Source organism: Neolamprologus brichardi, chromosome 7 (assembly GCF_056152115.1).
Source record: "Neolamprologus brichardi isolate AB-2024 chromosome 7, ASM5615211v1, whole genome shotgun sequence".
Taxonomy (NCBI): domain Eukaryota; kingdom Metazoa; phylum Chordata; class Actinopteri; order Cichliformes; family Cichlidae; genus Neolamprologus; species Neolamprologus brichardi.
The window spans coordinates 42,625,383-42,652,099 of NC_142110.1; the positions used below are offsets into that span (position 1 = coordinate 42,625,383).

General features: G+C 40.7%; 1 protein-coding gene across 1 annotated transcript in view; it reads right to left on the reverse strand.

The window, feature by feature from the left end:
• The window catches only part of bcr (BCR activator of RhoGEF and GTPase), an 83,298-nt gene that overhangs the window by 29,571 nt on the left and 27,010 nt on the right, over window positions 1–26,717 (reverse strand). Inside the window, exons 2-3 of the mRNA XM_006788744.3 lie at window positions 5,418–5,602; window positions 463–567 (exon numbers count right to left, since the gene is read on the reverse strand). Coding sequence (XP_006788807.2) covers window positions 463–567; window positions 5,418–5,602 — 290 coding nt within the window. The remainder of the gene's footprint in view (window positions 1–462; window positions 568–5,417; window positions 5,603–26,717) is intronic.

Below are 26,717 nucleotides of genomic sequence, written 5' to 3' on the forward strand. Positions count from 1 at the left end.
GCCTCGACAGTCACCAGATCTCAATCTAATAGAGCACCTCTGGGATGTGGTGGACAGAAGATTGATGAGCAGCTGACAAATACTGTCATGTCAATATGGACCAAAAGAATGTTTCCTTGTTGAGTCTTCACCACAAAGAATTAAGTCAGTTTGGAGGGCAAACATACTACTACTAATACTAACTTGGTGTACCTAATAAAGTGGCCAGTGAGAGTACTGTGTAAGCATCTATAAGTTAGGGGGACGTTAATGTTAGCTGCCCCTTCAGTAGACCAGCAAAGGGACAAATAGTATTTCTAAACAATCTACTAAACATTTGAAAAGCTACTGTATATCTAAAGCTTTCACTCTCATACTCAAACCAATCATTTCCATTGTAAACACTCATATTTCCTGAGCAGTTGGTAGATTGATTATAATACTGGACATTATGAGGACATTAAAAGTGATGTGTGTTCTCACCAGAAGCAGTGCCTCCAGATGACTGAGATATGTCTCCTCAGTGGCCAAGATCCCAGACAGGACCCACTTCCTCATCTCCAAACCTTTTTCTAGGTCACACTCGGTCTGTAACAAACACACAGAGAATAAAGTTTCAAGAACACCCAGTAATGCAATGTGATGTACAACAGTTTGCTTAGCCTAACTTATTCTTTTGCTTATTTAAAATATTTTAGGAACTATTTTCACACTGCAAGCCCTTTGCTTCTTTTGTGACTATGTTACAACATCAAAACATAACATCCTATTATTTATATGTATATATTTGGTAAAGGACCTTTCATGCTGCTTCTGTGCGCCTGAGTCAAGGAAAATTAAACACCTTCCGAAAATCATCCCTGGTTGCCTCTCCATTCCCTTCAGCTGAGTCAAAGCTCGCTGAAGGGCATAGATATGAAAAAATAAAAGATAAACTCCCCGGGTTGCCTTGATTAACCACCAAATCTAAAATAACTCAAACGGGCAGGGTCACCAAGGACAAGAAAAAAACGGCTGCGGTATAAATATGTGTATGTATGAGTGTGTTTGTGTGTTATGAGAGAGGCAAAAGCATGTGAGAAGATGCAGAAAAATAATTTACAAAGCCAGATGCAGACAGAGATGTGTGTATACATTAGTTTTTTGTTTTTTGTTTTAACTACACATCTTTACACTGAGACACACAAACCTTTTTCCTGATAGTTGTGACTGCATGAGCTTGGGATTAAACCAGTGAAACAGCCCTGAATCATCATTAAATGCATTTGGATGCAGCATGAATGATGACCACAATTAGTGGAAATTAGTGGATGAATATCAGCTGAATAGGTGAAATTGCATTAAGTAATAACATCTTCCTTTTATTACTCTTCTTTAATCATTTTTTCTTGCTGTTTTTACCTGTTACAACCTTAACAGTAAAAACAGCATAAAAAGTGAAAAAAAAAGTCTGGCATAAACCCTGAAGCACAGTATTAAATACAATATTCATAAAAGCTGTTTTTGTTTTATATTGATTTGTTACTAAATACAGTTATTTTGAAAATTACGTTTATGTCTGCCTGTGCACCATGCATGATGCTCGCGTGAACTGCTTTTACATGCATACATGACTACTTGGATGTGTGTGGGCGAACATGCATTTATTTAAATGAAGGGGTAAATGGGTCTGAAACCTGTTTCCATGGCCACTGCATAAGCAGATGCTTACACAGATCTCAGGGGACTGTTACAAGCCAGAAGATTATGAAATGTTCCAGGATTTTTATGGACTCCATTACACAGGAGTCCATTACCACCATAGTTTCTGCCGGGCTCAATATGCTTTTATATGTCGTCAGTTTGATTCAGTAGCCTGCTACAAACACGTTCTCAACTCTTCACGTTTATTTTACATCAGCAAATTGACTGAATGAACAAAAAAATGATTAAACAGAACTATTAACAACCGGTCGTTTGGACAGGTATGAAGATATATATGCAGTCTTTGCTCTTTCTTGTGTAATATATTTAATATTTTATAGATCTATTTACTGAGAGCAAAAAGACAATTGTGCTGGGTAGACCAGGGCGTGTAATGCAATGTAATTGGATGTTAAAAAAAATGCATGGCTGTCCAGGTTTTGAATACAATATTTTACTCTCTGCTGTAATTTCTTAGCATCTTAGTTAATAATGTTAATGATCTCAAACCCCAGACTCCTGGAGGAACACATCTGCAAATGAATCATCTTTTATTCATTGTGCCAACTAATGAGCTAATCTCTAGGTTCAGACTAAAGAAGTGTCTGTGTGCATGTTTGGTTATGAAATAAGTAAAAAAATAAAACATATTCTCCCTGCAGTGTACATAAGAAGCAATACAAATAATATTTGACACTTAAATCTACACTTAAACCTCTTCAGCCCCAGCATCACTTAGCTGGAGTTCAGCCTGACACGTTTTTAAGAATTCTGATGTACACTGGGTTTGTTTAGCAACATGTTTCTTTTTATTTCTTTTTATTTAGTGGACTCACAGATGGGACAACAGTGACTGCGATAACAACAACCCCACATTTTATTAACCCTTTTCAATTTTCATTTTCTAATCTGTGTAGCAGCCTGTTCTGCTATCCCTGGCTTTTTGAAAAGCCTAACGCGATTGGCTCCTATCGCCACATCGGCTATGTAGTGGAGGTGGAGGTCTTCAGTCAGATAAGACACACACTGATGGTGCACATGCTGCTCATTTAGAGTATTTCTGCTGATCGAGCAGAAAATAAAGCTTACTGCACACCTTAAGTGTGGGCCATAAGAGAGAGGAGTCAGTTGTTTTAATATACAGGGGTTCATGAACTAGGATGATCCACGGGGGGTCAAAGCACGAGCAATTACCTGCAACATCTTCAATTTAAATCTGGCAGCAGGCCCCAGCATGATACTGCGGAGGTTCTACACATTGCTCACCAGACCCACGCGTATGTGCTGACGCTGTGTCGCGCCGCTTGAATAGAAATATGTGGTTAACGGAGCTACTCTTGTTCATGTTTGCGCTGGTGTCAGTCACTTAGCCTTGCCCCTGTTGTGAAGAAGACCCAAGTCATTATCGTGCACGACCGACGGCTTCCCTGGATAACTGTAGCCTGAGGGCACTGAAAACAAACACAGGACTATGAATCCAGCTGGAAGTCTATGTGGCTCTGTCGCACTACAGTAAAAATATGGAAACTTCCTTACAACTAGGAAAAATCTGGGTTTGCCTGGGGACTTGATTTTTTTTCCCCTCTCAGCAACTAACTGTAAGACTAATTGGACATCCAGAGGTTGAGTGTCTATCACCCACAACCTCTGGGTGACTCATTTTCAATGAAAAGATGACTGCATAGATCAGCTGGTGGGAAGCACCCTGTCTACAAATAATCAGACTTAGACTGGCATTTATTCCCCAACTTATTGCAGTCAATCTGAGTCAGTCTGTTCCAGTGAGCACGACTCATTTTCAGCGATCAGGTGACTCGCCAGCCAAATATTTTATAGAAAAGCAAGTTTGGAAAGTTCCTGTGTCATTTTGCAGTCAAATCTATGAGGTCGTGGCTGGAATCTGAATGTAAGTAGTTAATGTGCGTTTCTTTGTATGCAGACAGAAACTGATTTATGATTTGTGCAGATTTATCACAGTTAATTGACAGTTAGTTGCCAGTTTGACCCCATTCAATCACAGACTGGTCATTTTATCACCGTCATGAAGCAGTAAAGCTACTTTAAAGATGGCAGCTGACTGCAAAAGGTCGCAGTCTTTGTCTCGAGATTGCAAGTTCATTGTACGTGGTCACAGTAATTTTGGTCATGCTGCAATCTCCAACCAGTTTTATCTAGTGTGACCGCAGCATAAGTCTCTTGAAATTTCTCCTATTAAATACAGACATAATAACGCATGATTACCACACACTTGATGGGAAATTAAGCAGAGTGAACTCTGTAGGTTCACTCTGTAGGTTCACTCTGTAGATGTCATAAAGTACACTATGATCATGCAGAAACACAGATAGCACACGTGGTCAGTGTTTTTGGTAAAACAGTTTAAGGATGTTATTGAACTTTCAGCAAACCCTTTAAGTGCTGGGCAGAGCCAGATTGTGAGAGAACAAGAGCCCAGAGCACTCTTAAATTAAATCAGCAGAATTACTGAAAGTGATGACTCATGACAGTGACATCACTAAACCATCAGTTTCCCCTGAGCCAATCAGAGCTTGCCTGGATTCTGACTCATCAATTAGAAAAGCAGAGTGGGGTGACGTTTGAAGACAGATTGTTCAAGGGCAAATCAAGGATGATGGTAACTCCATTTTGAGGACATTGATTGTAAGCCTGTGGGGAATTTGTTGATGGATATTTGCCACAGTGCATAACGTATTTATCCAGCCATCAGACGATGCACCTACAGGCTCTAAGCATGTAGTGTTGAATTTCTTTTTTCCATACAAACAAAAGGATTGTATGTGTCTAAATGCAAGCTAAGTATGTGTGCGCAAATTAAAACCACCGGGTGTTAAACCTCACAGGTCAAAGGTCGGAGCAGTCAAGGGGCACACTGTTTATTGACATTTTCAAGCCATCAATCAGTCTGACAGTCACTTGCTCACCAGTACAGACAGTGAGCAAAGATTGAAGGGGCAGAGTAACCGATACAGCTTCATGACCACTGATGCAATTACTTCCTCCAAGGGCATAGGGGGTAGAGGCAGCATTAGCTTATTATATTCTCCCAAGATACCCCTCTATTGTAATTGAACCTATGGCTACAACATGTTTATCTGGTATATACTAGCATTTGGTACACAAAGTCCTTTGCTTTCACTGAGAACTGCATCATAGAACATATATAAATAACACAGAATAAATACAGATGACAAGAAAAACAGGTTGTGAGTCTGTGTCTGTGTGCGCACACATGTATCCTCTCCCTTATAACCTTTGAAGAACAGACGTCACAGATCACTGGTTTTCTCTGCAGACGAGGAAGGAGGTCGGGTAAGAGGATGAAGGCAGCGATGTGGTGATTGAGGTGATAGGTAATTCTGCCTAATACGCTAGACGAAAAAAACCCTGACTCTTAAGGCAGATGGGTTTCTTTACTGGATGACTGCTTCGGGAGCTATGAGGCAGGAGATATGTCCCTTATCAATCTCCTTTAAACAGCAGATATGGTTTCTCAATTGAAGACTTTTAGACAGAATGGGATTGTTCTAAGAATAGATTAGCCCAATTCCTGTTCTGCAATGGGATAAAATTATGCAAGAATGAGCACAGTTTACCAGCGAGATTTGTTTTTGCTCTGTCTGCAGCTAAGTTGCTGAATCACTTGAGGAGACGTGAGAAAGCTTGGCATTTGGATTAGATGTGAGCATCAAAGTCTGCTTTGTCAACAACAGGACACGCCCAGATGTCATACTGACCGATTTGGAGGACTCCAGCGATCCGGAGGACAGAGTGTCCCGGCTGCTACGGCTCTTGGAGCTGAGGTGAGGAGATGACGACGGCGAGTCATCGATGTACGGCAGGATGTCGTGGTGCCTTCGCTGCTCCTCTGCTCGGTCTGCGTCGTAACCGTATGTGGGAGGGGTCCCGGTGAAGTGACCATCTGTGATGGGAGAAATTCAAACTTTAAGTTATTGTTGTTGAATTTTCTTGAGATTTTTGTGATTTGAGATGTTTTTAATTTCTGTGCTGCAGTTCCTTGTAATGTGCTTTAAGCTGGCTGATTACTGGATTACTAATAAACCGCAGATTAAATTATGTCTGACTGCTGTACTTAAGCATGTCACTGACAGTTGTGACTGCTGAAACAACAGTTAAATGAAATGTAGAGTGTACAGTTAACAGCCTCTTCCCTTTAAACTCAATTGAAGCCATCTTTTTAAGACATTTTTTTTTTGCTCTTCTAATCACTAAATTCATACCACTACGAATAAGTGTTCTGCTTGGTACTTAAGTATCACGACAAAGGTCGCTAGATGTTCCTGGCAGGGTCACTAATTAATGCAATTCTGGAAAGTGGGGCAGACAAAATGAATTCCCCCCTCCTGCGTCTTTCTTCACATATATTCGCACAAAAACCTAAAGCTTGGAGAGAAAACACTTGAAAAGGCCAACTATAAACTGGGTCAAGGTGCAAATAATTTGAACACCGAGCGCAGCATCTCAAGGGAAATTTTAATAACCTCCCCTTGACCTGCTTCTACAGCGGGTGCTATCACTCTGCAGGAATAAATGCCTCTGCCACAAAGTGCTTTTGCCTGTGATCATGAGTGTTGGCCTTTGCAAAGAGGAGTGGGAGAGGAAGAATTAACAAGAAACAAAGGTCAGAACGTTGGATGCAAACAAACTGTCCCCTCTAAGTGAGAAAATACATGCGCAGTTCAGGTTGTAGATTCCATTTATCAGAGTTCTTCCAGGATGAAGAGGTACAGTCAGCGCTTCGGGGAATGTGGTGTGCAACAGCTGAAGGGAAGACATCATGCATCTCCTGAGTGTCACAGAAGAGCTTTTTACTCATCTCCTCCCACTCCTACTGTACATTCAACAGAGCTGCACTTCTCACAGAGCTAGCTGTGCCTCCTCACACAGTGCTGACTCACACCAAAAACATGCTGCTCCACTGTGCAGTGTCACAAACATGCACACATATCCTTCAGTCATATCACTTATATCGCTTTAAAACACGTTCAGCTAACATCTGATCGAGTATTTACTGTCTGATATCTCCGATGCACCTACTCTCTCTTTTCATAGCATTCTGTGAATCGTATACCAGCACACAGGGCAGTGAACAATGGCAGTGTGTCCATAGCCCGTATGACCTTCAGCCCACCCACCGTTTGCCCCAAGTACTCGCTGCTGCTTGTGGGTTAGCACTGCCCACTGGGCCTGCTTTGTCCAGTGGCACTGAGCCAGGCAAAGACCAACATAAAGGTTTTGTGTTTGTGTCTGGTGAATAATAGTTTCTTCGCCCCCAAATGCCAAATCCTTCAGAAAACCAAACCTAGTAGAGTAATAAGCATTTTTCATTCACATACAGCTTTTAAATACACTGTGGCTGTTATTTTTGCAGCATTTGCATGTATCTTGTTGGAAATACTGTATTTCTTAACTTCCACTGACTCCAGCTAAAAATGCTGCGCTGTTCACAATAACGACAACTCGTTAGAGTCCTTTATCTTTTCAGACAGCTTTGCACAGTAAAAACCTTCATAAAAGCATGTTTTTAGAACTGATTCATTGTTTGTCTAAAAATACAGGGTGCGGATATGAAAACACCGAGTGGGAAATGAGTGGGTACCATCCTGCCGTGCCTTCTTCTGTGTTTTTTCTAGCCCCACCTCTGTTGATTCATGTTAGGAGGCCTAACATCACAAGCTGACATTTACACAAAATCATTCTTCCAGCTGGTTCTTACAGAACACTTGCAGAACTGTGAGAGTTTTCTGTTTTTGATATTCATTTTGGGTTAATGCGTTTACTAGAAGCATGCAGAGTGTGTCTATTCATGTGAATGCCTTTAGCACCCACATACAGCCCTGAGGGCAGCTGAGCATCCAAACAAAACTTTCAGGCTACAAACCACTTCCTGGTTAGAAAAGGAGCACAGACACAGACCACGGTCATAAACAATAAAATGTACAATTTAGATCAAATAAAGCTATATGGAAGCGTATGACTCACTGTAACTCTGACTCTGACTAGACAGAAGGCTTTGAGTTGTTTTTCTTTTAATCCACAAAAAGGTCAAAAGTATACATACAGTCTCAAATTACAAATTAAGAAAAACGTGATAGAGCAGTTGCTGATGAACAGATACAACCTTTTAAAATGAGAAGTGAAATCAGAGAATGCCGCTTCATGTTTTTTTGTAGCTCGTTCCATTTACAGGCACCGATGTATTTAAATCGAGATTTTCCAAGTTCAGTGTGAGCATCAATCTTAAAATGTCCTGCGACCATTGTAAGTACAGCACTGTGCTTAAAGTCAGTCAAAGACAGGAGGTAATATTTGCTGCAGAGCCTCATAGATAAATACTTTAATTTGCTAGGAGGGCACGATCGCTCTTTTTTTTTATATAAGATACAATAATGAGTAAGAAACTCAAGTTATTTAACGTCTATACATTTAAAAATATATATAGATGAAACATGTCATGAATCTCAATTCTTTTAATTTTCCTATGTATATATTATGTTCATTTGTATCCTTGTAAATGTGATGTTACTTTCTCACTGTGTATTTCATTCGTGTCTCACCTTCAGCATGTGTCACCCACACGGAATTTAAAATTTGTATCCGCAGTTGAATTTTGTTCGACTTACCGCTAAATACAACATGAAGAGTTTTTTAAAAAGTGCTGACAAAAACTAAATAGCTCTATTTTTTTAAACTGATTTTTTTTTTTACAAATACACCAAGACAATCCAGAAAATGTGCAATTGTCTTTTAAAAAAGGTGTAAGATTAATAATATAGTGGGGAAAAAAACTACTAACACATTTGATTTATTAGACAATTACTAGCCTACTCTCAGGCTCGCCTACTCTAATGTTCCTGGACCTTTTCTTAACATCTTAACACTTTATCATATTTAACAGCAATCTGCACATGTGTGTTTATGTGCATGAGCTGCAGTTTCCACTGGGGGAGGGACTGTGTTTTTACAAGTCTGTTAATGGGACACTATAGCCTGTGGTATTCAAACACTACTTCTCTTTGCCCACGTCTGACCTGATCTTAGCCAAGACGCTACTTCTAACATTGCCTTGAGTCACTTTCTGTTTGGCTGCATCTCTCACACTGTGGGGGGTTTTTGTCTTGTGTTTTTGTGAACTGATAGCTAGTGGGGTTTTTTTGTTGTTGTTGTGCAGCCCCCACAGCTACCCTCTTCATCCTAATGCTGCTCACAGATTAGCACCCTCGTCTTCTTGCTCTGAGCTCCTACACTTTCCCCTCCTCTCTTGTAATCATCCCCAATGGGACAGAAGTAATACTGAAAATACGACAGAGAGCACCGATGCTTAAAGAGCACAAACACGTACACACACACACACACACACACTGCCTTCTATATATTTTTTGCCAAAAAACAATCCATTGATTTCTACCTGGAGCTTTAGGCACAACAGAACAACCAAACTTCAACTTTGAACCACAGAAATGGAACGCACACACATGCTCACATGAACACACATTCCTGCAAAATGTTTACATGGAAACAGTGTTTGGGAGGGGAACAGGTCTTTTTCCTGCTGCAGGTGGAAAACTACAATCGTACTGGGAATAGCTAGTGCTACGCTGCCATGGGAACACAGCGGCCTTTCCAAAACAACATCACAGGCAGGGGTATGAGGGTGTCATGTGATATATCCGTTGATGCGACGTGCTGTATAACAGAATACTGTATATCGGAGCTGTTCGCAGCTATTAAGTCGATATAGCTCCTGTGTGGTGTATATGATGGATTCTTTTTTGTTTTGTTTTTGGATCATGCATCCAGCTTTAATTCTGTGAAAATCTTAAATGGCATCAGGAAGCAAAGGTCATTATTATTTGTCACTAATTTTAAAAGATTCAATAATCCTTTGATTAAAAAGTGCACCTGCAGTTTAACTTACTCAATACTTATTTAGACTAAAACTAGCTTTTCCTACTGCAGGAAGTAGTAGGTGTTAAGACAAAACCTGCCCTTCGCTGATATTTTTAGGCTGGAAAATGAAAAATACCTCCGAACAGCCTTGAAAAACTCTGGTCACTCATATCAGTTAAATTTGGACCAAACTGCATTTAAAAAAAAAAAAAATTAATCAGAAACAAGAAAAAGAATAGCAGCCTTTGCTTTCTCTGCAAAATTCACCCGATGTAGTAGGTGATCCTCAGCAGTCCAGTATATTCTGGTCTCCTGAATATTTAACAAAATATAATGTGCTGATTAGAAGTCTTCAGAGATGACCAACGGGTTCATGATAGCCATTTCGTCCTGCTTACAGCCTTTATGCTAAGCTGGTTTAATGTACAGCTTTGTAGCAGATGTTTTTGTAGTTTGCTGGTCTGATGTGTGTTAACATAACAGAAGACAGACATCAGCAATGATTTTAAAGAAGCAATCGTTGCTGTCCATCAATATAAGAAGGGTGATAAGACCATTTCTAAACAAGTACGAGAAATTATTAACTATGGAAAATATTACCAAGACAGCTAAATCTTTGCAGTAGCAACTGTCCTATCCAATTCTCCCCAGATTGTGCAATCTGCAGAAAAAACGCAAAAAACCCAAGAGCTACATCTCAGACTGTACAGGCCTTGGTTACCATGTTAAATGTTAAACTTCATGACAGCAACATTAGAAAAAGACTGAACAAGTATGGCTGGTTTGGAAAGGTTGCCGAGGCAAAGGCGTCTTCTCTCTGAAAAAAACAAAACAAAAACATGACAGCACTGCTTAGGTTTGCAAACATGCATATGAACAAACCACATGACTTTTGGAACAACTTCCTTTTGACAGACGACACCGAAGTGGAGATGTTTGGTCATAATGCAGCGCCGGACGTATGGTACACCACACACAACATATCAGCACAAACATCTCCCTCCAACTGCCATGCACAGTGCAGGAGGGGTGTTGATTTGGGCTTTCCCTGCAGCCACAGAACCTGGGCACTTGCACTCATTGAGTCAAACTCCTCTGTATACCAAAGTATATTAGAGCCAAATGTGAGCCCATTTTCCAAAAAGCTAAAGCAAGTCCAAAAGGTATTGCTGCTCAAAGTGGTAAATACTAAGCCACTGAATCATGGTGTGTACTTAGTTACATAGACAGCTAAAACCTTACACTTGACAGAGGGTGTGCTTAGTTTATGCTACACATCTCAGTGTTTCTTCTTTCTGCACTATCATTAACATCATCATTAGTCTCAGCTATATTGTACTGTATACAACATTTAGTCATACTGTCGGAGCATAAACACAAGCTAGCCATTTATTTGCCCCAGTCAGTCTCACACATACAAGGAATTAAAAGGCTTGGCTGAGTAATAAAGAGAGCTGTGGCTGACAGACAAAGGAAACATTTGTTGCCTAAAGCCCTGCAAAGGAGGGGCGAGAGTAAAGAAAACAAAGGAAAAAAAAAAAACAAGACCACAGTTAAGGCAAAAATAGGTCTAAAAATTACACAAAAAGAAAGGAGATTTTAAAAAAAGATGAAGACAGGGGGTAGAGACAATACAGCACTCTGAGAGCCATGAAATTAAAGAGAGAAAGGGAGGGACTCTCAAAGGAGGCATAAGATATCCTCGATAGTGAGCTGCCTTTCCATCCCCCATCCCGCTTTTCACTCAGGAAGGCAGTTATAAATCTGCACAGGCTGCTGTCGCCTTTATTGGACCTGGGGACGAGGTCTGTCATCCTATCACTACCATTATACCTCCACTTCTGGTTCAACACACACACACAGACACCTTTAAGCTCCACCCGGCCCCACAGGATGCTAATGTTACGCTACAACACTCAGAGCCTTTTTTCTTTACCCAGCTATTTGATCAAAGCGGAGAATGCAATCAAAGGTCGAAGGGTGTGTCTCATGCCCCCACCCAAAGCTCCCCAATCCAAATGTAATTCATATACAGAGCGCTAGTAGGGCAGGGTGCATTTGGGAGGACTAAGCTTATTGAATAGGCCAAGTCTGGATACTGGAGATAAATAAGATGCATCCCTGTCTCTTGGAAAATGCTGTAATTCTCATTACAGTCAAATATGTATACAGTGTATATGTAATATTGTAAAGAAGAATATTAAAAGGGAGGAAAAGAAACGTGGAGGGCAACCCTTCCCCTGAGTTCTTCCATCCCCTTAATATCCAATTTAGAGACAATTTAGCACAGAGGTGGGGGGGGGGGCTGGTAGACGAGTAAAAGTGGCAAGCTGTGGAAATTAAAGTGAAGCCTCGGTTACAGCAGAGCCGGAGGGGACAGACATGCCGTCAAATGAACTTGAACACAGCATTTCTACCGTAATCCTCCCACAACTGCACAGCCGCTTGACGGAAGTTAATTTGATAAATGTCAGTATCTCGTCATTAGAGGAGAGACTTTAGTGTCATAAATAGCACACAGCTGGATTCTACTCCTGAATATGTCCAATTCAGACAAATAACCAGGATGTTCGGTTCCTTTTAGCTACTCGGGAGACTCGGGAGAGTGTGCACTTTGCTCACATCTAAAAGAATTGCTGAAAAAAGAGACGACTGTCTCGGCTGCCATGTAAAAACCAAAGTAGACACAATATTTGGCTACAGAATTCATTCCCGTGGAGACAATGTGTCCCAGGAAACTCTTTTTATGATTCATTTATTTTTGTATTTCAGATTGCCAAGTATAAAGACATGACTTTCCCCCTTTTATTCATTTTTTTTCAGTTCCTTATAAAGATGATTTCCCCAAATGAACCAGCAATCATGGCCGTCTGATGCATATCCGCTGGTGAATTTCTTGTTTCCTGCTTCCTGGCATTATTAACATATTCTAGTCAAGAAATCACAACAAACCAGTTTGCTTGCTGGAGGTAATCTTTTTGACTCACCATTGATAATCTCTGTGGAAACCACCCAGCAGCAGCAGCAGCAGCAGCAGCCGGTTCCAGTTATAAAACTGGTGCTATTGCCAAGCCAGAGACACCGCTCCTTTAAAAAAAACTAACAGCACCGCCTGCAGTGATGTAATCATCCCTTTGTTTCAGAACAGAGGGATAAAAGACAAAATTGTGATGCAAAAAAATGTTTACAGAGGAAAAGTGGGGCCTGACATCACACCAGTGGATGAAGGGATACCAGAAGATGAGTAGAGGAACAAAGATATCTGTATATACAGTATGTCTGCATGAAGTGGGGCCCTGTGTGCTGAGCGGCTTCACAATGCTACAGTTTGTGCTATGTGGTTTGTGTATTTTCCTAAACTACGCATGGAAACAGATGCAAATGTTTTTCCAAATCCCTGCCACAGAGACGAAATGCTGGATCGCTATCATTCACCAGTTAGTCTGCTGCCTCCACGGAGGTACGGTTTCCCTGCTGTTTGCCTGTTTGTTTGTCTGTGGGATTACGCATTACGATGAGCAAGCGGAATTTTATGAAACTTGGTCAAGAGATGAAGCGTGATTTAGAAAAGAGGCCCCAAAATATGGGAGTGGATTCTGTCACTTTTTACAAAATTTTAAAAAAAAAAAACCCTGCAGCAATCCTTCAAGCTGCATCACAGACAGCCTATGCAAAACAGCAACCTGAGGAATAAAACAGAAAGCATGAGGATTTCCCTTTTTTACTGAGCGACTGTTGGCAAACTCCATGGAAAACGAGGCTATTTTGAGAAGCACCTTACCTTCCACAATGAACTTATTCAGTTACTGTTACGTACTAGTTAGTGTTCCTCAGGGACCACAGTCTGTCTGATACTGTAAAATTTTGATGATTCTTCAATGCAAAAAATATTCAGTTGCAAGATACTGACTTTTTGAGGTCCAAGCTGTCGTCCTTAGTCTCTCACCAAAAGTTTATTTTTTGGCTTTTTATGGTTGTAATCTCAGTTGATGTTTTGAGTACTCGGTTTAGAAGCTTCTGGATCTTCTCGTTTCTTAGTATGCCTTCGAGCCCAATTTTAGTTCTTTTGTATTCCGGGTTTTGAGGCGACTGCTTATTTTGCTTCTTGGACTTTCAGTTTATCCCTGCATTCTCCGTTGGTGTAATATGCTACAAGTTATTTAATTCCTGTTTTATTTTGATAGTGTCTTATCTCATGTGCCTTCTATTGAGTTTAACTTCCCTTGTCTCCTTACCCCTGATTTGCTCCTGCTGCATTTCCCACCAGTTTTCCCCTAGCTTCATTACTTAGTACATTTGTTATCTGAGCCTCACCTTGTCATTCTGTCGCTTTGCTGTTCTCCCTTGCTGCGTTTATCATAAAACCATATTTCCTAGTATTTTGTTTTCCTGGCCATGTTTTCTTGTGCGTATTTCAGAACCTTGTTTGTTAACGCTGTTTTGCCTGCCACACGGTACATCGTGAAACCAACAGGTGGGCCTTTTTTTTTTTTACTAACCATTCAAAAAAATTATAAGGCATTTTAAAATCTGTTGCTTTTTTCTTGAATCAATACCTGAAACCTGACCCATCCCTGAGGCAGCAAAGCAGCTCAAAACATTTTGTGCTTCACAGTCGGTAGTTCCTGCTTCTGAAAAGCTGTCTGCTGTTACTGCAGCAAAGCAGCTCTGTCTCTGTTTCCCCAGAAGACATTACTCCTGAGGTCCAAGACTATTTGTTTCTTGGGCAAACTGGGCCCCTGCTGGAGTAGCTAGTTCAGGACTAACTGGGAGTCCTTGAAAGCTACCTCCCTTACAGATAATGATTTATAATTAAAAAATATATATTTTTCATGGGCATGCACAATCTTTTTTCTTGACGGCCTTAGAGAGTTCTTTGGCCCTTGGAATGATAACACCATACACTACAACAAGAATGAGAAAACCAGACCCAAGCAGTAAAAAGCTTAAATAAGACATGTTACTTCTGAAGGAGACTCTAATCATCCACAACACCACAGTTTTAAGGTAGAATAAATGTAAGCCAGCACTTACATTATCTTTGTTACTGACCTGTGTTTACATGTAGATCATTTTGTAACACATGACTTTCCCAGTGCTCACTTTGAGACCGTTTTCTTCTTCTGATATCCTTAATCTGATCATCTCATGCACACAGTTCAGGCTGTGAGCACAGCAGCTCCACCCACCTGCAGTTCAAACCTTCTGTTTGCAGAATCTGACAGCAGTGTGCACATTTATCTGCTGACAGGAGTAAGGTTTGTGATTTTGTGGCATCGCAGATACATTGGTGTTATGGCGCATAATGAACCAGGCACAGGTGCGATGTAAAAAGTGGAATCTCCAACAAAACAATGTCAGAAAGGTTTTTTTTTTACTCTATTATGCCTTAAATTGTGTCTAAAGTGGCTCTAGAAAGTAAAAAAAAGAAATATTTTACTGAATATTCTCCAACCATCCATTTTTTGCCACTTAGCCAATTCAGGTTGGCAGGGTGGTTGAGAGCAGTAACCACGGCACCACCACTGAAAGTTTACCATGAACAGAACACTAACACACACCACAATACAGTATAGTTTTAAAACAGACATCACACTGATGAAAATGTTTTATTATAGCTTTATTAAGCTATTTTAAATTGTATCACATTTGCCACATCCAGCTCATTTTTTCAATTTATTGCCTAAAAAAAAAGAACTGTGTAATTTATTTATTTGTTTATTTGTTTGTTTTTAAAGTACCCATCAGTATATTGACTAACTTCAGGATGCTTTGAATGAATGCTTTGTTTCACAAGCCTCATGCTTGAATGGATGCTGCATCACTGCCACAAACAGGGAGACAAGCAATACAATAGAAAATTATGTGATAGGAAGACAGGAAGATGAAAAGAGACAGACAAGTTGACAAGTTGAAGATATATAGTGTACGGAAAGAAATGACCTAAACACAAAAATAAACAGAATCACAACAAAAGAGATCACATACACAAATAAAACCGCACCACCAATCATGGAGGCCAGTCGCAGAGTCTGTCATGTCTCGTTAGTTTTGTCATCTTCCCCTCGGTGCTGTGGGTTTTTACATCTCCTCTGTACCCGCCAGCTTTCTAATTCTCTTTCTCCTTCCTGCCTCCACTTCCTTTCATCACACAGTACTTCAGAGCAGAGCGCGCTCCTGTCTCGGTGGACACGCGCTCAGAACGCACCGCTCTTACCCTTAATTCTGCCAGACAAACCTTTGATTCCATAAGCGCCTGTCGCGTCTTTCCCGTCAACCGCTAAAGTCATTAGGAAAGACACTCATTACTCCGACCCCCGAAGCGTTATGGGGGAAATAAGTGTTCAAATTGCTGCAAAACTCACACAGAGACTCTGATGAATAATACAGCATGTTAAATTACTTTCTCCACTCTGGAATATGGACGGTGCTCATTAGAAAGTGGTTTCTACTGGCAAAGACGGTCTGGCTTTAGGTTGTTAAGGGAAAGGGAACACTAAGGAAATTTTAAGGTAGAGCTAATTTATTCGTATTTCCATGTGTTATTATAACAAGTCCATATTCTTAATCTTTAGTTGAGGTTTTACGCTACATACCATCTTCCCTCACAATCTCTTGATTTGTGCGTTTGTCTGCTTTCTTTCATTTCCTTTCCAAGTTGGCCTTTGCAGGAGCCAGCCTGCGATCTCGCCACAGTGTTAAATCTTGAGGGCAGACCTTAGCTCTCTGACAATCTCTTTAATGCATCATGAGCACCGTGGTGATTGCGTGTGTTTCCATGTGGGCGGAGAGCAGCCTCATTAATTTGTCTACAGCAAAGCTGGCACTCTCCACTGATATCCAAAAATCACTCTGCAGCCCGCCATAAGTAATGTGCGTGTTTAAAATGTTCTAAAGTCTCTTAGGGGTGTTAAGCTTGGGGTGCTTGCATCATTAAACCAAGATGTGAAGATTTCATCAAATAAGTAATAGTTTCACGAAAATATTCAATATTAAATCTCAATAAAAGCTGCTTTCACACACAGCAGCTGCAGAGGAAGCGAAAACGATGCCATACAGAGGTTGAAAATGAACCAGAAAGTGCCTTGCATAAGAAAAACTGATCTCAGCCTGACTGTTACTGAAAGTGCACCAATACTGTTACATCTGAGGTAACTTGCAGGTCTGGCGGATGAGCAAATGTAGCCTGATTTCTTTCACTTTAGCTTGAACTAATAGAACCATGAGTAAACACACTAACCGCTCACTGAGGGTACACTTATGCACATGCTGCACATGTGTTCAGCTAAATGCTAATTTTAGCGCATTACACACATCCATGTAACATTTCACAAGGATAACAAGCTGTTAGCAGTGTGTTAACATTGTGCTTTTCATGTAAGCCACTGCAGATCAGTGTCAGAACATGCTGTTTGCTAATTAGCGCTGAGTATAAAGTACTGAGGGTAACAGTGACATCATTAATTTTGTTGATCAACTCATCCAAAGAGCCACGTAACCAGTGTAGCAATTACAAGTACAACATATCTATATGTATACTGCGAACACAGGTGTTTCTGTGTATGTGTTGCTGGAAGCTAAAGGCAAAGGTTAAAGGTTACCGCAGTAGGAGAATGGGGACAAAGGTCGCCTGGTTTTCTTTTCTTTTTCTTTCTTTTTTTTTTACTGTGTGTTTCTGTGCGTATGCCTCGAGGGAAAAAAGCTGAAAACCAATTACCAAAAAATATTACTTTTCCAATCAATAAAACCACCAGCTAGAAAGCTCACAATGGACTTTATCAGCTATTGGACCTCACTCATTTCATGAAATAATGAAAGCACTGAATGTGGTGTTGCAGACGGTCTTTAAATAGAAATATGCTCCTATAATGCTGAGCAGATCTGTTGTCCAGGTGTGACATTTTTGCAACAGGAGCATATAAAAAAGCTAAAAAAGGTCAGCTACTCCTCTGTAATTGACATTTTTTAAGTTGCTGTCCATACACAACATTTTCTAAAGCTCATCACTCTATTGATTTCACCCTGAAGCCTCAAGCTTTATGTCAGTGTAAGAAATCCCCCCATTAACGTTGCTTTGTTTAAGCCCAGACTGAAGGGAATCTGAGGAAAGATTTGTTTTACTTCGTCCACTGTAAACAAATTTTAATGCCTAAAATACGTACCACATGATTTCTCCACTCTGACTTTCACTAGATTTTTGAAATAACACACTATGCTGACAGTTAGCAGAAAATGAATGAACAATAATCTATCAACGACAGGGCACAAATGAAGATAGATAACACGTCTGACAAGCAGATGCTTAGCAGACATCTCATTATTTTTCAGTGTAACAGCATAACAGTGCAATGGCTGATCAGACTAACAGATTAATACTATAACACTAAAAATGGTATGTTAGTATCCTGCGAGCAGTCTGAATTGATTGTGATTTTTATAATGGGATTATGGTGTGCACTGTTTAATGAGAATCTCAGTGTAGAAGCAGAGCAGATACCACAAAAGCCTCAGCCAGTTGTAGCAGATGACACTTGCTGATTTTCTGCATGTAAAGCGATGTAAACACATAAATTATTTGTTGGTTCAATTATGCAGGGAAAGCTATATATAGGACAGAAAAGCACCAAAAAAACACCACTCAATTGAAGTTGAGTAAGTTTCAGTTTATATTAACAGCATCCAAGCTGTTATCCTCTTATGTGATCCTGAAATCCATGTACCTGTTTTGGTGGTGCCGTTGAGAAATCAGCTTTGTCCCATAGCCTAAAATGTTTCCAATAGCTAACATTAAATTCTTATATTAACAGCAGGCTACTCAGCAACCATCCTAACATTTCATTCTGTGTCTTAACATTTTAAATAAATGACCTGCAGTCATGTTGGCGTTTTAAAATGACTTTTCAATAAAGAGGTTTATGTTTAAGTACATGGGACGATTATTTTGTTTTGGTGTTGAAGTGGATATTGAGAATAGCGTAATTCCACCAGTATTGTGACATCCCAACCTCAGAGATATTCCATGATCAGGGTAAGTGTTATTATTGCAAAGGGAAAGTGTTTAGGAACCAAAGCAACTCAACCATGAGTGCTCTAACCAAATGCTGAGGCACATGGACTGAGCTCCACACCTCCTTGCCATTAACATCAGGACCAAAATCCTGTGTCAGGAGCTTCATGACACAGGTTTCCATAGCTGAGCAGCTTCTATAGGTGTAATGTATAGGTTCATCAGTACTTTTTTCCATGTGAAATATCTATGAATGCCACTTTTACAAAGTAGGAGGGTGGCTAAAATGTTTGTCCAGCCATTCTACTTCACTTTGCACACATTTCACAGAGCAAGTCCACATTCAGTGAATGCTGTATGTTTACATCTCTTTGTCATATCATTCACATCATTACAATTCCCAGAGTCCTGTAACAGAGGTGGTGTTATCCTCCTGCTGCTGCGGTTGCTTAGATTGTCTCTAAGAAACCAAATCAGCTCCTCACATCAGGCGTGGGTGCCAGAAAACTGCACTTCTGCCACTCAGCAGTTAGCGCCATATAGCCAATGCAACGCCCTTAGAGCCAGTCATTTTAATAATTAAACATGACATCTGACCATTATACATATTGCGAACAACAAAATCTCTAGCCCAATATATTTCCTGTCTAATCACACAGTTTGATGGGTTGGTGTTTACCCCCCCGCAACAACTGCATCACACTGTAGTATGGGGAAAATCATTAATTAATAATATATGTTTATTATCTCCAACCTAAGACCAAACCACAAGGGCTAACACTCAGTTTACTTCAACCCTGGTCCCTGTCCCTCAGCTTCTGACTCAAACAATAGGGCCTGCAGCGGAGCTTATCATCCGCAAACAGCAGAACGAACACAAAAGGCTCCAGTCTTCCTAATCTCTGGTCAAACACAAGCCACAGCAACATCACCGCTTGGGGCAATAAATGCTGCTTTATGCCAGAGCTGTTCTGGGGGACATGCGTTAGGACTTTCTAAACAGACCACAGAGATTTGCCAAAGCCTGTCTCCAGGGGAACTGTTGCCTGGGTTACCACAGCTAACAGGAAGGGAATTTCATTTGTGATTATGTAATCTGTCAGGATGCACAAGAGGCTTTTATTCATACTACTTACAAAAAATTATAGCTAAATATTTTTTTTCTAATCCTATTATAACAGACAGTGGCTCAGGGACATTTTTTTCTTACTCACACATGGAGCTAACACACCCCAGTCTATCAAATAAGTCTTATTTCCACAAAGAGGAGGAAAAAGACTGCAACGCGCCATATGGTTAGCTGTCATTTTACATCCATTAACAGTGTTTCTCACCTAACCTAGTTGCAACTAAATTTCCGTGGCCTGTATCAGTTCTGCTCTAATCTTCTCCTCCGCCCCCTTTACTATCCTTCCCCCCTCTTTACATTGGCACTGCGCCCGTCTGACTGTCTGCCAGATTCAAGCGTCCCAGCATTAATTACCTGAATCCAGCACTCACACATTCCCATGATCACTCTAAAAACCTACACACACACACACACACACACACACACACACACACACACACACACACATAATGCCCTTTCAAACACACACCCATTTGATAGTGGAGCATAAACACACTTTCTAAAACCCACAGTAGACTCAGTCTAAGACTTTCTTTTTTTCGTGTGAACATACCAGTGCTCATTTTCACAAAATGAGGACAGTGAATAATAAGGGAGATAAAAGAAAGTCTATACAGAAAGTCATTTCAATTATCTGTGTTGCTCCGGCTGTCTGGCGGCTGCTATCTCTTGAAAGTTAGGGGCTTAGCTCACCGCTGTGTCCTAAGGGACTCAGTGATGAGTAACCAGTTTGCTATTTGATTCCCCTCCATACATCTCGGGGCTAGAGCTCATCAATAACCTAAAGCAGCAGCATTTTATTGTATATTCATGGCTGCACTGTGATATGATGAACAGGCAGGCTGAACCAAAGCAAACCTCCTGACTTTAACGCATAAATTCTACCATACATTTACCCCAAATGTTCAGCCTAGACCCTTTACCACTGGCAACAAGTCGAAGAGTGGCACAGGAAAATCTGGACAGGCCTGTCTAAGTGTTCGTGTGCTTCTATTCCTGTTTTCCAGAGGTGAAATTAAGGACAGTGCCTTCCATGATTCTCCCACAGGAACATAACTTTAATATACTGACAGTATTCATAAACTCATCCATAAGCATGAGCAAATATAGGAAATATCCTCAAAATAGGGAAACCAAAGCCACAGCAGGGCACATGTATGCATTAAATATTGCTTGTTGCAATATTTAATAGTTTAAAACATAAAGGCCAAGCACGTGCATTCAGCATGAATGTCTTGATGCATGCTCAATCATCCAGGTAAGTAAATCCCAAAGGGTTGATTCTGCTCATCTGGATGTACCGAGTGGGAGAAACGTTTCGTCACTCATCCAAGTAGCTTCTTCAGTCCTGAAGACCAATCAATTATTTTGCTGTTATTATGTTCTGCTTACCACAAGTGGTTAGCGTTACATAGCGAACAAGTCCAACACAAACTGTCTCCACAGAAATGATCACAAGCATTAGGCTTGTCACAAACTGGGAACACAACTCCACCGAAAAATTCAAAGGAGGAAAAAACAGCGAGAAGAGATGAGAAGAGCCTCTCAAAAGCATCATGTACTTTGTGAGCCAGTGAGCGAGGCAGTAAGAATTAGAGTCTTTATTCTCTGGCGCCTCGAGGGAGGAATGATATATTAAATTTGGGTTAAAAGAATGCGATAGGAAAGGAAAAACTCAGATGGGCATGGAGTGCATGCAAGACACGTTGAAGGCTTTTCTGTGTTTCACTGCTAGATGGAAATTAGAAGCTTTTACAAAACCAGATCAAGGCTACAAGCCGTCAGTGAAACATGACTACAAGAGCAGCTGAGTGTCACTCAAAACTGTATAAGTCTGTATCTTCACCTGACCTACTGATTCTTCACCAGCTTCACTCTCTTCGCTCACTCATCTACCTTTTCAGCCACATCCCTTTATTTCTCAGCCCTCTTCCCCTCATGTCTAAAACTTTCTACTAATCTTTTCATTGCTCTCCTCCCCTTTCATCTCGCCCTGCTCTCTCTGGGGTAATGACTGATATTGAGGTGCCCGTTACACGGCCTGCTGGGGTAACATTAGCCTGCTTATGTAACACAACACTACAAGCAGGGGAGAGCAAGGCACTGCAGATTGTAGTGCCTCATATGTATGCACGGGTGTACACCCACGGGTGTCATTTAACTTCAGTACATTATGAGAGAGCAAAGAAGCATATATATGCTATATATATAAGCACTTTTGAAGCATCAGGTCCAACAGGCAGCTGAGCGAATGTTGGTTTTGCTTGACTTTTGACGCAAATAAGCAGGGACCTTGTTAAAAATCTGCATTAACACGTGCCAGGGAAGCATAGACTATATATGAAGCATGTTTTCTGAAGCATCAACATGAGCATTTCACATTTCATGTTGATTTTACAGAGTCAGAAATGACAATATTTGAATGTTTGAATGAGAAGGTGGATTGCTAAGTCATCAGCTAGGCAGTAAGTGTAATTAGCTTGCTATCTAGCTTGCTAAATGAATACATTACACAGAAAAAGTGTGAACTTTGGTGTAAACACATATAAAACACTACAGTTTCAGTCTGAGAGCTGGAGTACAGACTTCTTAGACTTACAGTTAGTACAGTTAATGACACAGCAGGCAGTATTATTAATAATAACACACCCTAAAAAGGAAACTACAGTACATTGTCACATATTCGCTGAGGTGAATAACACATAGGTTCCAATTCCTTCTTTTGTACCACGCTGCTTATTGGTGACCGTTTCTTTTCCACCCCAGAGGCTAGGGTTTGGTGAAAGGTCGTTCACACCACGGCAAGGGACACATCTTATTGAAGCTGCAGTTTCGTAAATGGTAATTTGACGTATGTCAAATGACTATTTCCAGTGACAGAGCTGCAGAGTATGTTAAGTCAGTTTGGCTGCCTAAGATATCACGAGTTACCTTTTCTTGCTAAAAGTGCTGCTTCTTTGTGCTTAGGGTTAATAGAGGCAAGCCAATAAGTCTGCATTTACACCATGAGACAGACCACAATCGACAGAAAAACTGCAGCAGGTTTCCTAAATGTTTGGATCCTAACTGTCAGGTGTACCCAGTAGAAATGCTCTATTTTTGGGAGGCCTTTTTCAGCTTTATTTGACAGGCACAGTTAAGACCAAACAGGAAAGCGGGGCAGAGAGAGAAGGGGGAAGACACGAAGCAAAGGGCCATGGGCCAGTCTCAGCCGTATGGCATGTAGTTGCCCGCTCAACACACGAGCTAAGCCAGCACCCAGAAATGCTCCAGTTTTGAAGATCAGTGGTAGTCACACTAAACAGATTTGATACAGACTTTGTGTTTACTTTGTGCTTTACTTTTGAAACAATTCTAACTTTACCTTTAGGGCCTAAAGCACGGAGACATAAGATGATGACATAATAAAAGTACAGCAGGTTCTTGTACTCATTCAGACAAAGAAAATTTCCCCATGGAGTGTCGGTGTCCTCAAATTCTGTGGAAACGACCTCTTCTTGTGTGTGCGTGTGTGTTTGTGTGTGTTTGTGTGTGTTTGTGTGTGTGTGACTGGGAGGGCAAAGCAGGTGGGGGGGGTGGGGCTGCTGTGGGTTGAAATGGTGCACAGCAGCACTGCAATGTTTCTCAACCACCAGACAGATGTGCAAAGAGCTGCTGTCGACATGCCTATTACACACCAAGGGCATGGCAAGGGAGCCACACACACGCCTGGGCAAACATGACCTCATATAGAGCAGAATACACCGCAAGGACACATGAATGCCATCTATCAACACTGAAGCATATTTTCACGCAACTGTAGTATGCACACATCAGTCCAGATGTGCATGTTTTCTACCACAACATTAAACTCTATATGACCAAAAAAGGAAAGCAGTCAGCGATGGAAAAAGAGACAGCGAGTGTGTCGCTACAGTAGACGAACAAAGGAGTCATTTTTGTCACCATCGCTTGGAGGTGTAACGATGAATCAAGCCTGTCTCGCCATTTTGGGAGCGTATGTGAGATAAGCGCAGCTACAGGCCCTCGAAATGTGCAGCACAGCAAACTGCAAACAGCTTCCTAAAAAAAAAAAAGCCCCAAAATGTCCTGTTGCCCTTGAATTTAAACATTTCCTGTCTGAAAACCCTTGATTTAGCTTTAGCACCATTTAGCTCACAAAAAGTTGTGCGACAGAAGAAAAACAGTTAAGTATACATAGCAAAGGGTATATTTAGTGCTGATGTGTAAAGCAGAAATACACTTGAGTAAATTTACCAGTCATACACACCCAGTAACACGCACGTGCACACACTTACAAACACAGAGAGGTTTATTTCTGGGTGAATGAGGCTGAGATCTCGTTCAAACCAGCTCTGAAGGTGGTCTGGCAGATCTGGTCGCACTCCAACACTCAAACAGCCCTACATGAAATTATAGCTTGCTATCCTGGGTTTCCTATTTTCACGATACAGATTTCATTTTAATGACTTTTGTCTTTTAAACAACTTTTCATCATTACCATGAGATATTTTTTCTTTCAATCTCACTTTTTCCCCTATAAATGTTTACTTTTTGGCCTTTTTAATAACAGCAATTAATTCCAGACTGAAACTCCTGTAAAAATATCAATGTGACACTACGTTTGATCAAATCCTCTAGTGGTGCTTCTAGGTTGCAGTAATTCAGTCAGAAGTTATTTTTTAACAAGTAATAAACAAGGAAAACAAAAGCAGAATGCACTACTGACTAGCAGGCATCAAACAGAGAAAGATTAAGGTAATGTACTTAAAGGAGAAACATGCAAAGCCAAAGATAATTGCAGCTATCAAAAAGTTCTGGTTGTAACTCCTTTAGAAAATAAGGGAAAAGGGCGGTAAAGCTAGCATGTCACAAATCTACCACAACTACATGAGGTCTTGTCAGATCGGTGTGTGGTGGGACAATCTTCAAAGAAAAGGTGAATAGTTCCCAGTGAAAATCAGATAGTATTTATACTTGAAATGTTCAGGCCCAGTCACAGTGACCTCATGAGCTTTGGTTGATAATGCACTGAAAATCAGTGATGTTTACATGCTGTCAATCTCAATACTAACATCATTTCTCTAGTCCAATTATCTTCACGACCACTTTCGTTAAGCCAATCGGCCTCCACTCCGCATGGTTTAAATCTGGGCTCTCTGTCATTCTCCCTTTCAGACTCTCGTGCCACCCACCTCCTCCCCATCTCCACCTCAGACACCTCAGCCAGAGCTCTACTCAAGCCTCAGTCTTCATCTTCACCACCTCCGGTGTCTAGACTCCGGGAGGGGGGTCCTTTCCTAATCCTATCATCGCTGGGGTTCCATTCTACCAGGATGGGTCATCAGAGTCTAATCGCCAAATACAATAATTTCTCTATCTCAATAATCATGTTCATTTCTCCATGTGATCTCTCATTATTGAAATGTAATTCATTTTTAACGCTGTCCAACTATCTGTTGATTAGATGATCTATGATGCTATGCAGCCTTGCATATGATTCTGGTTCAAAATGTATTAACAGATGGGAAATACTCCCTGAACTCTTCTTGTAAATTCTGAAACATTGAATACTTTGGTTAAAAAAGAGATTCCTTAAAGCTCCAGTCACATATGCGGCCCCCTCGCAACCCCTGCTTGCCAGGGAAAAATGTGGTGAGAGGCTGTTTAAGGCTGCTGCATAGGTACGGTCATGCAGGGTCGCCTGTAGCTTGCATGGAAGATGGTGACTTTGGCAACTGCTAGTTGAGTGTCAGTGAAACTGTGAAAAGTGCAACACACGCTCGCATCATATTTAATTCACTGGTCAGTGTTTTATAAGACAATGTCTTCTATGCAAACCATAGGTGATTGTGGCAATCTGCTATCAAAGCAATCACAAGGAGGTTTTTGTACTGCAACACCCTTTTAGCAATTACTTCCTTTCTAGGAAGACCCATCCTTAGTGACCATACGACTCCGTTTTCTGTTTCCTATAAATCCGTTATTTTATTCCAGATAACCTTTTATTCAGGTTACTGCAACTCAAAGTGCTTGACGAGCTGATGACAATACTCCTTATGATCCAAACACACAGACTCACAATTAAACTGCATGACACGTAGGCACGATAACCACACATGGATACAGGCTGATGTACAAGGTTAACAAACAAAATCCACAAACACTCTGGGGAACAGTGCAGTGTGGGGGAGAGAAGAGGACACAACATCATTGGAGTATTTTTGGCCTCTTTTCTCATGAGGCTGGAGCTATAAAAACAAATCTCTTGTCTGATTTGTAACAGTTGCAGTTTGTTTAATGCGTAATTAAAATAATATAATCAGATATCACTTTACAGCAACAGAGGAAGAGTAGATTTATTGTTATTACACGACACTCTGTCTTTGGCTGCACTCTCACTCAGCTTTGACACTTTGTCCTTCGGGTTCAAAACTGCTCTCATGGTTCACCTGCAGATGGTAAAAACAAGTAAAACAAGTCTCATGTTTGTCACATTTTTCATTTGACAAATGATCAATTGGATCTGCACAAACTTGTATAAAGATACTAATGCACTCCACCTGCAAACCAGCTATTTTATTCTGTAGTGCATGGAAGAAATATAAAACATTATGTCTGTTTGCTCAGCTCAGCAAGTCCAAGCCAAAAATTGTATGCATCCCCCCCCAAAAAAAAGTTGGAAATTGGCTCAAAATAGAGCTGTGACCTCAAGAACAAAAATCAAATTAAAACTCGAGTCTCCCAGAGGTTCTCCTCTGCAGAGCTACAAATGCAACAATTCCCATGTGGGCATCTGCGCGCTCCACTAATCTGCCCAGCAAAGCGTCAGAATGGTGGAAAGAAAGAGGTGAAGAAGTTAGATGACAGAAGCGGGTGCAATCTTGTCTTCAAATATATGTGAAGCCATCTGTGAGTGTCACATTTAACATGTGCATGCTTTTTTTGTTTGTTTATAGGATTTATCCTCTGACTTACTAACCGCAGTTA